A 14,315-nucleotide genomic window follows, 5' to 3' on the forward strand; every position below is an offset into this window, starting at 1 on the left:
GCAGGAATGTCCTGCCCAGGCAAGTGTCCAAGACTGCTCCAATAAATCGGGGAGACTGGGATGGCGAAACCAGAGGCTTTTTTAATTTCATTGAAAAACCCAACCTGTGCAATAGAGTGCATGTGCAGAGTAGGTGCTCTGAAACTGGGGAGCGAGCACAGATGATCCAGTACAGATAGGGAAAGACATGAATGCTTTCCCGCCTGAGGCGAGTCGCCAACATTGCTAGCTGCTTAGTGAAAATCCTGGGAGCCGAAGAAAGACTGAATGGCAGGACATTGAACTGATAGTGATGCTGGCCACCACAAACCTTAGGCATTTTCTATACTACCGATGGATGTGGGACAAGGAAGTAGGCATCCTGAAGGTCCAGCGAAACTAACCAATCCTGCAGATCGAGGGCTTGCAAGATCTGCGCTAGAGTAACCCTCTTGAATTTGGCCTTGCTTAGGGACAAATTCAGCAACCCTAGATCCAGTATTGAACGCAAACCATGGTCCCCCTTCGGCACCTGAAAGTAGGTGGAATACCAACCCCTTATGATATCGTACTTATAAAACACCTGTACACAATTGTTTCTGCCTCGATCCGAGCGTGGTACCAGTTCCACTGTGCTCTCAGAGAGGTTGACGTACCACCTTCAAGGAGGATGGAGTCCAGGGGAAAGGGGTTGGATTGAAGGCCATGCTCTGGGCAACGTTGCACTAAAAGGAAGACAGTAGCCCTGTTGGATGACTTGCAAATCCCAAGCGTCGGACGTGGTCCTGGATCATTCTGAGCTGAACAGGGAGAGTTTCCACCCCCACAGGGGATTTGTGGCAGAAAATCTAACAAGGTTGTGTGCTTTGTGGCATTGCGGGGACAGTGACAGCTGCCACTCCTCCACTGGGGGCACCACTAGCCTTACCTCTTGGGAATCTCCTGCCTTACAGTCTTCCTAAGGCTGCCTATCCTAGACCATGTGGGACATAAGAAGTTGAGGGACGAAATCCCCAACCTCTCGCCAAAGGTGCAGAGGGTTGTAGCACGGCCAGAACCAAAGGACTTCCGAGTTTCCTTCGATGATAGGAATTTCCGGAAGGAGCAATCAGCTTCAGCCCCAAGCAAGTTAGGTCCATCAAAGGGCATTTCCAAGAGTTTAGCCAGGACATCTGCCTTCTGAAGGGAAGGAGGTGAGGGGGGATGAAGGTGGAGCAGTGGGGTACTGACAGGTTGGGCCTGTGGGTGCTGCAAGTGCCGAGGCCCAAGTAGTAGACCCCCGGGTCTTGGTGAAGATGTCTAGCATATTGACCCAGAATGGTAAACTGGCTGGGAAACGGTACCTGGGGAGACAATTCCTCTAAAACCTCCCTGGAATGTTGGCTCCTCTTCTTCAAAGAAGAGTTGCCTGGGAGCAGTATCTCCTGTAGTGTTAAACCTGAATCCTGTTCTTTTGGAGCACGGGCCATCTTCCTCTCTTCTCTGCTCCATATCGGGGAACTTCAAATGCATTCTCTTGCCATCCCTGTAATAAAAGGAGAAGAGCTTTGGGACAAGCGCCTCCAGGGCCTTCAGGTGCTTGGATTGAAATGATTGTGTCTCTCCCCCAAACATTACAGGCAGACCATGTGGGGGTCAGAGACAGAATTCCATCTCCTGCTATCCTTGCAGGGCATCACAGCCTGAGGCCTTACCAGAGCTTGGCATGACACAGTCACAAGTTTAGCTTAGAAAGCGGTGTTCCCCAAGTATACATAGTGCATAGAAAAAAAGAACTGAGGTCATGGAGCACGGTGACTTAAAATATGCTGGCCATATCACCTCCGGCATGGGGAGAGTATAGGCACCTAGCGCAGCAGAAGTGGAGCCATACTTCACCCCCTGGTGCTGAAAAAGTTTCCAAAGGCAAAAGGTGGCACTGGGGAATGAACATCAGATGAAGAATCTGTGGGAGAAAGGAATCCATTGGAACATGTATTTGAGGAAATGTGTATATCTTAGCGAATCCAGAGCGGAGTGATCATGAAATGAATGCATAACCATAACACCCAGGAAATGACACTGAAAACAATTCCCTCACATTTACATCCGACACTTACAAAATAGTAATAATTTATAGTGAATTCCCTATTGCTTTACTACACTCCTTGTGTCGGTTCATATAACAACAAATAGAAATGTTAAAACAGTAGACATGGCAGTTTTAACAATCAAATTCATATATACTTCAAAAATGACATATTTGGAAGGCGTGACATGAGTTATGAATCCAAGATCAGCAATTCTCATGGGGGAGGTTCTGGCAAACGATATGTACTGATACACTGTTCTACTCTAAAATACAAGCAGGTATTTGTCAGTTTTCGTTTCACAGTAATATTTTCAAATACCTACCTATTTAGCTATTGATGAGCACAATCCTGGAGTTTTCGCAGTGTAATAAGACATCTGTAATTAATCTGACGGCATCATTACTCCCTTTCCGGCGGTAACCTCCCCCAATGTGGCATGGGGAAGGCAACCTATACCTGATCCTGAACCTAAGGATGACTATATGAGGGAGAATCATGGTGGGGCAGGGAAGCGAAAACAACCTTCAGGTCGGATTGGTGGTGTCCACAAATAAGACATGGTATCCCCCTTTCCCCAAACAGGATGAATCCACCAAAGGGTTCCTTACCTGTTTCCCCAAAGAAGATTTCTGCAACTTTCTTAAACAGTGCTCCCGGGTGTTCGCCGGTGGAAGACTGCAAAGAAAAATTTACCGGGAATCTGCGAAGAAAGGAGAAGCCCAGCCAGCACCATGAGAAACGCAGACGTTGAAGGCTGAGCAGTGCGAAGGGGAGAGAATCCAGTAGCTGTCATCAGTGAACCGTAAACTGAGCAGGAGACCCCGCGAAGAGTCAGGTGGGACCAAGGGAGAACCAGGCGTATTTATGAATTAAATATTGAACAATGTAAATTGGGCGAAAAGAGGACATCTTTTCTTGATACTGGTCTCAGAAGAGATTCTTTGATGGACAGAGCACATTAGCATATAATGCTAAGCTGACAAAAGATTGGAAGTGTGAGCAAAACACTAATGAAGAAATAGACTATGAAAGAAAGAATTTAGCAGAGAGAACTAAAGTGATAAACTACCAAATATGGAGTCACAGAAACAGACAAATACAAGACGTCCTGGCAGGGGAGTATACCAGGCAGTTGCAAGTGTGTAAAACAAGAAGCCCGGCAGAAGAGTATACCATGTAACCGGACCAAATGTCAAAAGGTAGACACAGAGGTGTCTGATATTTGAACAAGAGGAAAAGACCAAGTTACTATTGTCAAAGCAATTGTAAAGAAGATTCCAGGGTAAGGGTGACACCCTTTGGGTTGAGGAACTTTATCCATGAGAGACTTTATGTAGGAGTTACTCATTTGTTTTTGAACACTTTTGAAGAACTGAAAGCCAAAGATATTACCCTTTTCACCATAAGGTTTATTTCATTAGAATGTGAGGGTCAGAATAGTATTTTGGACACAGGACAGTTTCGTTTTTGACACCACTCTGACCACCGACAGTTTCTTAGTTTTTGGTTTAGGTAGGGAAACGTCTCTAGCACAAGGACAACATGGCATTTTCCCAGGCCCTTTATTTTCATCAATAAAAGTCTTTAGCCAAAATCATGTCCAAAATACGTCAGACTTTAATTCTTGACCGTTCACACATCCGATTCACAATGTATAAAAGAAACACCTGAATGATTTTTTAAACATGGTTTCTGTCAGAAAGATGTACACAAGGCTTAAGCAATCTACCTGATAAGTGATCCTATTACATCTCAAACTTACATTCATCTCTTGCACAATATTTATTACACCCATTTGTAATGGATTATTCTCACCTCCTGAGGTAGAAACAATAGGTTATCTATGTATAAAGCAGAGGATCTGAAGAGTAGGCTTGTAGGACTAAGCTAACCCAACCTTTGGCCATCAAAGAAATAATGTCCCTATAACCACAAAATAAGGCCTGATGGGTAAGCATTGGCATAAATGCACAGTAAAAATACATTTAAATACAAATGTGAATATACACATATAAGCAGTAAGATCACTCAGTGGGTTAAGCACTCGCTTTGGAGATCTGTTGGTGATCCACAGGTCCTAATCCCAGCAAGGCTAACTCAGCCTTTCATCCTTGCTAGTTTGTAAAAGGACTATCAAATTGGTTTATGGGTAATACTTGTATATGTTTTATTAGGCTGTTTTTGTTTTTTTCTTTTTTGTTTAAAGCGCAGACCTAGCTGGAGAGCAGTGGAGCGCTGTACAGAGTGTGGGTAGCAAACAGTTGGACTAGCATCTTAACAGTAGCACAGTACTGTGAGATATGTGCATCCACTGGAATTAGTCCTTGGTCACCTGATGTTGAAAGAGCCATGTTTTGAGAGATTTGCGAAATTGCAAAATTGTGGGGGCATTCCGAGCCGACACCGGGATAAAGTTCCAAAGGGTGGGTGCATGACAAGAGAAGGATTGTTAGCAGGCTTTCTCTTTGTGGCATATTTGAGATTCAAGCCCGTTGGTCCATTTGCTTACGTGAGGAACGTTTACCACCAGATATGTGGAGCTTAGCCGCCAGGTTCGCTGATGTGCTACTCGTGACCGGTTTGTAGATGATCTACGCAGTCTTGAACAGTATACTGGCATGGTGTAGAAGCCAATATAATTTGCGTAGTATAGGGGTGATGTATAATGTGCACCAGTGTCATTTGCTTGGTCTCCAGAAAAATGTTCTATGAAGAGGGATTTGGTGAAAGTGCCATATAAACGAAGTGTTACAGAAGTCTGCGTACAGTTGACTCATTTAAATCACTGTGCGCTAGGGTCTCAAGAAGGACAAAAATACTACCTTTTATGCCTGGTCAAATCAGAAAAGAATGGTATTAGACACATTAATAGAAATTGTCACTGCGAATAGTATGCGGTTGCGATGGCATCCAATCTGCAATTGTGATTACAAACCTTTACATTTGACAAAGCTTCCTACAACTTGTGTCTAGGCTACCTGCATAAACTGGCCGTCATCGCATGAACCATCACACCCGCCCCTCTCTGCCCTGCATATGCCACCATATAAAAGTAGAAGATAAGAGAATTGCCACAAAGGAAGTGGATTTTTGACACAGAACATCTCGGCCAGCTGGTTCCTAAAGCAGAGTTTTATGACAAAAGGATATGGTGCACCATGCACTGGTTCTTTCATAATTCAGAGGGATTAAGAAATGAAGTATACATGAAATAATAACAATGGTAATTTGTGATTGAACAGCTTCTACAGATAGGCAGGAGGTTGTACAGTGATCGATAAAGACGAGTACTGGTGAAAGGTCGGTGCCCTGAAACATGAATCTTTGACTTTGCATTGGAAACTTTTGAGCCTTGGAAACTACTTGGAACCAGTGGAAACTTTTATGGATGATGACTCAGTTTCTTTTTTAATTTACTGAATATAAACTGAATGATGTCCTAATGTTGGGTGCATTTGGCTGCAACTTATTGGAGCTTATTTGCACATTTGCTATTCTGCACAACCTACAACCGACTCACACCTACTCAGGAACCTGCTATTTGCATTTACTGACCATTTCCTGTGCATATTTTGTACGATGTAAAGAAATTGAGGTGATCGAAATAAGCTTGTTGACGCCGGTCTGAATTTACACTCGTGTCATAATGGTCAAGTTAAAAGCGACCAGCTCAATCTCCCCTGTGGATGGGCACAAAAGGTTGTTTAAATTAATCAAACCAATTGATGATGTTAATGTACTAGTAACCAAGATTAAGGATTTTCTATGAGACATTGCAGCTATTGAAAATATTGTTGCCAAGGAAAGCGTAATAACAGTACCGGCTAGTCGGATCCTTAAGTCGAACTTTAGTATGTCATTGAATGCATTAGATTTATTGTCAATAACCGAGGCCAGTAAGGAGATTGGCAATACTGGTATCATGGCTGTAGTATGTGGGTCTGGGGCCGCTAAATCCAAGAGAGCTGTAGAACCGGGATGTGGTCCCATTGAATGCCATCCATTTCCTATCTCGGCCCAACTAATGAAATACAGCACCAAAGGGGGGTTGGCTCTTAGTGAAAGTAAATTCACCCGAGTTAAGCCTACTGTGGGTGAAGTCACTCTCCTCTCTCTGCCTCAGGAAGCCCACATTCAGACGCATGATAAGGTTTAAGTTACTTACCTGTAACTATTGTTCTCCAGCATGGGTCTGGCATGGATTCAGATGCTCATGAATATTCCCTGTCAGGATGGGAATCCTTGGTAAAAGAAAAAACAATTTCACTTTTACTTTAAAATTGTATTTCTCCTCGAAACCAATCACTGTCCTCTGGGTCATACTGCCCCCATCCAATGACAGTCCTCTCCCTAAGACCCTCCTATAGCAGCCATCTTCAGATTTGGTAAGCACGTAAAGTGGCAGCATTATCAAGAAGGGCCGCAGAGGGGCCAGAGGGAAGGTTTGCATGTGAATCCATGCCAGACCCATGCCGGAGAACAATAGTTACAGGTAAGTAACTTAAACCTTCTCTAGCATGGGGTCTGGCATGCATTCACATGCTCATGAATAACGAATACATAGTACAACTTTACACAACCACGGAAGGTGGCAAGGCTCAACGGAAGCAATTAACTCTTACCTCTGGAACAGGCTCACCTCAAGCGAACAGGTCGCGTAGCACTGCTTGGCCGACTCTGGACTCCTCCCTGGAATCCCTGTCAACGTAGTAGAACTTCGTGAAGGTGTGCGGGGAGCTCCACATAGCAGCCCTGCAGATGTCCAGCAGGGGCACACCAGACAGAACGCTGTCGTCGCAGCGATTGCTCGGGTGGAGTGAGCTCTCAGACGGCTGGGCAGCAGTCGGTTTGCCAACCAATGACAGTACGTGATGCAGCCAGAGCGCCACCTTGAAATGGAAGCCTTGGACAAGGCCTTCTCATGGTTCACAGGACCAAAGTTCACAAACAGTTGTGAAGTCTTCCGAAAACTCTTTGTGCGTGTCACGTAGAACTTCAGGGCATTAGCAAAGTCTAGCAAGTGCAAGGCCCTTTCCACCGGCGACTAAGGTTTCAGGAAGAAAACAGGTAACACCAAAGGCTTGTTGATGTGGAATTCCGACTGAATCTTTTGTATTGTATTTTATTTATATAGCACACCTAGCCCAGAGGCAACTGGGCACAGATACAGATATGCATCTATACAGTTACAGACATGGAGCATCAGGATTACACGCATGGTAGATGAACAGGGGTACAGTATAACACACTTTTGCATAATTAACTTTTACATAGATAGCATGAACACAGACACAGCTTGAACCTCCTGATGGACGTTAGTGGCCCTCATGCATCCCTGCCAATGAAGGCAGACACTGTGTTCCCCATTTTCCGGAACCCGGTGTCAGCGACGTCCACCGCTGTGATGGTGTGGTCCTGTGTCACTTCTCCTTCCTGGAAGAGGGCAAGGGCCTCCATCTTCTTATCGTCGGGGAGGAACTCTAGGATCAGTCCTAGTTTGTACCACTACTCCCTGTCATACCTGGCTAGGATCACCAGTGCGTTGGCCGCCTTGATTGTGGACACTGCGATATCACCTTCTTCCCCATGGCGTTCCCCTGGACAGCCTCAAAACGATGTGTTATATGCTCAAGGAAAATCAGCGAGCTAGCAAACCACCACCCCTTATTATAGCTATAGGGGATCTCAATGTACAGTTCGAACCTATTGAAGAACTAGAGGGTGCCTGGGATGACCAGCACGAAGCATATGGTATCCCTAAAGTGGAGACTGTTAAGACGTTCCAGGCTCCACTGTGGGGCTATTGAGGCTGTGAGGTTGATAGGAGAGGTAGGACTGCGCCCCCTAAATGGGTGGAATTTCCCTGACAAACCAGCTCGATTATTTTGTAGGAACGGGAGAAGTCCCTCAGTCTTGGCGCAAAGCAATCGTAATCCCATTGTATAAAAAGGGTGATAACACTGACCCGGGTAACTATAGACCGATCTCTCTGCTTGATGCAGGGGGAAAGGTCTATGCAAAGGTGTTTCTGGCCTTCAGCAGTGCGTCTATGAGGGCAATCAGCTGAATCTTCTACAGGCTGGTGAGAATAGGCACTGTGGAGCAATGTTTTAGATTGCATGCAGTCCTGTACAAATATATCACCCTCCAAAACAACAGCATCTATGCTGTATTTATGGATCTACGTACAGCGTTTGACAGCATTTCAAGAAGCTGTGGTCAGTGCTAAGAAGCAAGGGTGTCCCGATTATTGTTGTCCAGTATACAAGCACTGTACTCAAAGAATGGAGCATCTGTAATGTGGGGGATTGGGTGGGGAGACGACAAATATCCTGGTTAGAAAGGGGGGTCTGTCATTGATGCGTGCTGGCCCCCCTTTTATTCTGTTTATATATCAATGCAGAAGATCTGTTAAAATGTGGTCTTGAGCCCCCCCAAACTTGGAACCGATAAATTCCCGGCCCTCTTTCATGCAGATAATGTAGTGTTGTCATCTACAACCCCCACGGGTTTAAGACGTAATCTGAACATCTTTGTTAAAAAATGTAATGAACCGCCAATGAAGCTTAACACACCAAAAACCAAGGTAATGGTGTTTGGCCGCAAGCAGAGTAAAAAAAAAATCAGCTTGCGGCTTGTAATCGATGACTGTATTAGAGCAGGTCCGAATTTTCAATTACCTTGGGGTACGATTCTCAGAAGACTTAACATGGACCGCACGTTGCACACAGGCTATGACTATTCTAGAAAGATATAGTGGCAGAATTCATCACTTCTTTTGGTACTCTGGGGCTATTTTTCCCGCGGTAAAATTGTATAAAGCCCAGGGATGGTCGCCAATCCTTTATGGGGCTGAGTTATGGGGTCACTGTACATGCCACCAGATTAAGGTGGCTGGCAACTAGTTCCTGAGGTCTTTGCTTTTGCAGCTTAAGGGAACCCCAATGGCTTGTTCAAGTTGGGAGTGTGATTTAATGCCCCTTTGCGAAATCGCAGGTATCAAACTCCTACTATTGTGGACCAGACTGTGGTGTACTCCTGAACTGGCACAATATAAGGAAACTTATCTATTTACGGAATGTATCTGGGGCAGAGCGTGACCATGGTTAAGGCATATCCCCTCAGGATTCGATGATTTAGAGATGTTAAACCTCTGGTTGAACCAGGAGAGTCGTACATTAGGCCCAAAACAAGTGGCGAAAATCAGCTGTTATGATGGAATACTAAAGACTATGAAAAGTACATGTGCTGCCCTAAAGACTGGTGTCCCATACTTATTGCTGAAGCAAACACAGGGGTTTGAAATCTATACAGATTGTGGGACCCCAGGGTATGCGAGAGCACTGTATTTTCAGCTCCGGACTAATACACTCAAGGTAGCTGGTGTCATTGCAAGATGGACTAACTCCCTGGACACTCAATGTAAGGTTTGTGGTTGCCATTCTGGTTGCCATGAGGAAACATTAGAACATTTCTTAATCCTTTACCCAGGATATTAGAGCTTTAGGTGGTGTTATTTGGTCTCTCTTTTTAGATTGAAAAACATTCTGCACATAGAAGCGGCCCTACTCTATTGTAAAAGTACCACCAATGTGAATGAAGTCTACTACATTACAAAATTTCTTCACAGGGCTTGGTTAAAAAGAATAAAATTGATTTGATGAGGTTATGCAATTGCATTTTATATTAATTATCTTCTTTTTAATGGTACATTTTTATGTATGAGTGGTAAATGTTATGTATGGCTTGTATTTTAATGTGTCTTAAATGTTTGAATTGTTGTGATGTTTTCATGGTTTTGTAAATGAATAAAGGTTATTTGAACAAACATAATCACTGTGCAGGGGATCTATCCACACAGAGTTACAGAACAGATTAACTGTGCACATCAATGGCTAGCTAGGGTCACTATGCAACCTGGAGGAATCCATCTTCCAGACAAAATGAGAGGTTGAAAATTGGTTAAAATCATTTAAATTTGTATTTGTATTTATTTTATTTGTAAAGCGCACCAGGCCACTGTACTTATCGGACACATGGTAAAGAGCCTGGGCACACACCAGCACAGAAAGACCTATTGAGGCAGCTTTAGCTTGCATGTGTCTTATTGGGCACAGCAGCAAACTGAGGAACGGAGTACTGCAAAGATCAGAAGGCTTCTATTGCTGTATTTACCTTCACAAAGCAGCACGCATTGCTAATGCTGTCGTGTTCATACAATGCTGCATTGTAATAAACGTAGAGGGGGGACGGTTGACTGAGGGGACTACCGGCTGCACGTTTGAAGTTCCCAGCAGCAAACGTGTACAGTGTGTAGTGGTCCTCCAGGGTGCATGGTTTGCCCTGCGCTGGTTTGAAACAGGTAAACCATTTGAAACATTAGTCACCTAGGATCTTAGAGAGATACCCTCTTTATTAAGCAGACTCATATGTTGCTGCTAGCTTTCAAGCCAGAAATAGAAGTTCATCTAATAAAGGCATCAACTCTACAAGATCTCATTTTTTTGGGAAAAAGATTAACGAATTACAATTTCTATCTGCCTAACAAGGCATTCTTTGTTACTTTTTTAAAGAAATAAAAAGTTCGGAATAATTTGATAAAAGTAGATTACATTAGCAGACCCGCTCTAAAGAAATCACTTTTCATGTACTTTTGTGTTTAATAGAGCAGCAACTTGTTCCACAGTGAAGGCGTATATGCAACTGTGAACAGATGCAAGGTAACGTTACTGAAATTAAAATGAAACTTACATCGAACTGAGCCAGAACAGTGCCACTATGCAGGCCCTCTGCTAGCTGAATCATGGACTCCCTCAGAGCATTGTCATCAAGGTGCACGCCATCAAGTTGCGTTTTCTCCGGGATGTACTGGAAATCAGGCTCATTCTCTAGTTTTTCTTCCACCACATCATAGACGGCTTAAAAAAAAAATTAAAAAAAAATGTTAAAACATGTAAACAATAAACTAATACCTGCCAAGTTCTGTGACCATATAATTTGTTTACACTTGCGAGCAATCCAGTGTTCTCTCTGATGCATGTTGCATCCACATATTCATCCTCTTTGATATCTATCTCCTAGCGCTGCTGCCCTTTGGTAACTTTTCTGTCTCCAAGGGGCGCAGGCCAGCTCCACATTGGCTCTGCCTCAACGCGCCCCACGCTGGACATGACATCAGGGCTAGTATATAAAGACGCGCTGCACCCAGTTACCTTAGTTCTACCTATTTTACCTAGCACTCTGATGCTGAAGGACCACAGAACTAAGGTGTAAAAGCTATCTGCCAAGACGGGCATGTAGGGAGGGCTATAAAGAATCCGTGGGAGGAACAGCCATCAGAAAGAACATTCTTCTAATGGATTCTTTCCTCCCAAGGATACTTCATCTTCAATAGATTCCCAAAGGAGTACGGAGGTCTAGTGAACGGAGGATAGCAAGGACACCACCAAAGCCAGAAAACTCTGAATGACAGCTCTGCCAAAACGTGCACAGAATCCAAGCAGTTATGTTTAGCGAATCTGAAGCCCACATAGCCGCTTGGCAAATGTCCAGAGCTGGGACACCACGTTGCAGAGCCGAGGTGGCTACCAACCCTCTGGTGAAGTGTGCCCAGAGACCCTCCAGCATCTCCTTACCAGCCAGAACATAGCATTATGAGATGCAGTGAATGATCCACCTTGAAAGGGTCCATTTAGTCACGCCAGCACGGGCACACACTTGTTTAACCAATGCAAAGCTAGTCCCCTTTCATGGCCTCTCTCGACCGAGAGACAGATTAGCTGAAAGCTGCACCGGATGCAGCCCATGGAATTGTTCCTCTGCCTTGGAAGTGTAGAGGAGGCCCCAAATAAAGCCTGCACTCCAGTCGCCCATTTTGAAGTACCAGCAACGTTGACACCAAAACATGTGATGTATGACGAGCAAATAAACCAGCAGAGAGCCGCAGCAGGGCTCTGCCCAGTACCTATCAGAAGAGCAACGCCTATTGAAGTACCGATACCCAGAAAACCATGGACAGTAAGGTGTCCATTAAGAAAACCCTACCAGCAAATGAGATGAAATAAGAGTGCCTAAGTACTGTCCCGGAAGAAACCAAAAAGGCCTCAATGGAAGACTAATGGTGATGTCACGAGGACACGGACTGACGTGCAAATAGAAGAAATGACGAACCGAGAATGACACACAGACGTAAACGCCATGAATAAAGATATCGTGAACCTAAAAGGGGAAAACGATGCTGAAATACAAAGAAGTTCAAGCTGTAAGCAAGATGAAGATCTTCAACTAGTTTACACCTGTAAATATGCTTGGAACCGCAAGAAAGCTAAGAAAACAGTGCGGCTTGCTATGCTTAGTAGAAGAGTAGTGCGACAAGCACCATTATTCATAATTTACCCCAAATGAAGCACTTTACTACAAGTATATTTCTACTTTGCACAATAACGGAATCAACCCAGGTTACTAGGGGCCAAACCAGAAGAGATTCATATTCTAGCAAAACAAGAAGAGACGGCTGAATCAAAATTCGGCAGATGCAACTCGTGCCAGGAGAGCCAAGGTCATACCAACAGATGGAACGAACAGTAGCTACATATAATTGAAACTTAAGAACAGAATATCCTGCCTCTGAAGGTCGAGATAAGACGACGTAGGCAGGCGGCGAGCTGAAACGAAAATCAAATACACAAATTGAGAGACAAGAGACGAATTCATGGTGTCTGAGTCACGTGACCAGCCGAGCACAGAGAAGCAAGGGTTCACACCTATGCTTGGAGGCCTCCCAAGCAGAGATATCAGAACTTTTCCAGACAGAAGATGCAGTTTCAAGGCCAACCACAGAAAACTAATTGACACATATCCACTAAAGTGATGATTGATTGAAGGAAGGCCGGGTGAATTGAGGGGCACCCTCCACCTGGCTGACCATTCGGCGTGCTGCTAAGCAAAGTAGAAAATGATGCATGGGGTTGGTGCCAACCCAATCACAATGGACCAAGTAATCTAGGGTCCTATAGTTAGTAGAACCAATGGGACGTTGTACTTTTAGTGACGTCTAGATTAGTCATTTTTGAAGGAAGGGCTTAGACGCCCACCTAACAGCATTTACCCAATCCCTTCAATCAGTTACCATATACAGATATAGTACCTATATTAAAGTTACCTTTTCCTAACCAATAGAATTGCATGTTAACTTTTGAGCGTTACACGTCAATTATGACGAGTTTGGAGTATAAATGTTACAACTTGTATGAAGTTCTGTTACGCTCACCTGGACCCCACAGGGGTGTCGATCGGACCCGGACAGCTGCGGTCTCCGTCAACGTGATGCGTAGTGCAGAGATGACTGTCTGGACTGGCCTGCCTAGTCTTGACTGCTGGACCCGAAGAAGTATTTTCCTGCAAGTGGAGACAGGGATTAGCCACCTGTGGGTTTTAGTGATGGCCTCCCAACTGTTCTCGCTCTCCCCCACTAATCACCTCCGATATCCCCTTAGTAACCTCACCTTATGTTTGTAAAAGATGAGCTCTCCATCCTGCGTGTCTTGCAGGGGCGCGTAGATACCAGTTACTTCACTGGTTTGAAGGCGCTGGGAGAGTTCCGGTAAGCATTGACTCTGAAGTCCCAGGCGGGATTGGTAAGTATCAAGTTCAAAGAGTTCAATGTGCCCGATGTTCACTCTTGTCCCCTTCCTTCCTTAAGTTGCAACTGAGTTCGTGAGAAGAAGGTCTCGTAGCTGCTGCTGGCGTTCAGGTAAGAGTCTGTGTTACCCAACGCTGTCCGGTAACTATTGCATGCGTTAATGTGTTGTTTTTCTCCCGCTTTACAGATGCGGCATATGAAGATATGGAGAATAATACCGCCGGTGGTAAATCAGGTAAGTCTATGGTGGTAAGAGGTATTTGTTGATTCCCTTGGCTCACCTTGTTATTCTTGTGCCCCTAGGTGCCTGAGTACAGCGAAGAAATGATGGAGACAGTGCCGGATCGAAAGATGCTGTGAGAACTGGTGAGTATGGCGGTGTGCTCGAGCTGGCGAAGCGACGCGTGCAGGACCGATGTACTTTCCAGGTCGGGAGATGAAATGGATCCGGAATCAGGTGAGGAATTTGAAATAAGTTAGTTTTCTAACCTTGTCCTTTTCTTCCTCTTTATTCTAAGAGCTACGGATTCGAGGCGGGCATGGCTGAAGACTGGATGCTGGCTGCAGGCACGGTGAGAGTCACGCTGCTGGATGCAGAATAACACGAAGCATGTGCTGCTGTT

At 44.7% G+C, this 14,315-nt stretch overlaps 1 protein-coding gene across 2 annotated transcripts in view; it reads right to left on the bottom strand.

Moving 5' to 3' along the window:
- Nucleotides 1–14,315, bottom strand: part of PTPN4 (protein tyrosine phosphatase non-receptor type 4) — a 2,055,941-nt gene that overhangs the window by 485,519 nt on the left and 1,556,107 nt on the right. For both annotated transcript variants that reach the window (XM_069616750.1, XM_069616749.1), the window contains one exon: nucleotides 10,803–10,969. In XM_069616750.1, coding sequence (XP_069472851.1) covers nucleotides 10,803–10,969 — 167 coding nt within the window. The remainder of the gene's footprint in view (nucleotides 1–10,802; nucleotides 10,970–14,315) is intronic.

Source organism: Ambystoma mexicanum, chromosome 9 (genome assembly GCF_040938575.1).
Source record: "Ambystoma mexicanum isolate Mex_15411 chromosome 9, UKY_AmexF1_1, whole genome shotgun sequence".
Taxonomy (NCBI): Eukaryota; Metazoa; Chordata; class Amphibia; order Caudata; family Ambystomatidae; genus Ambystoma; species Ambystoma mexicanum.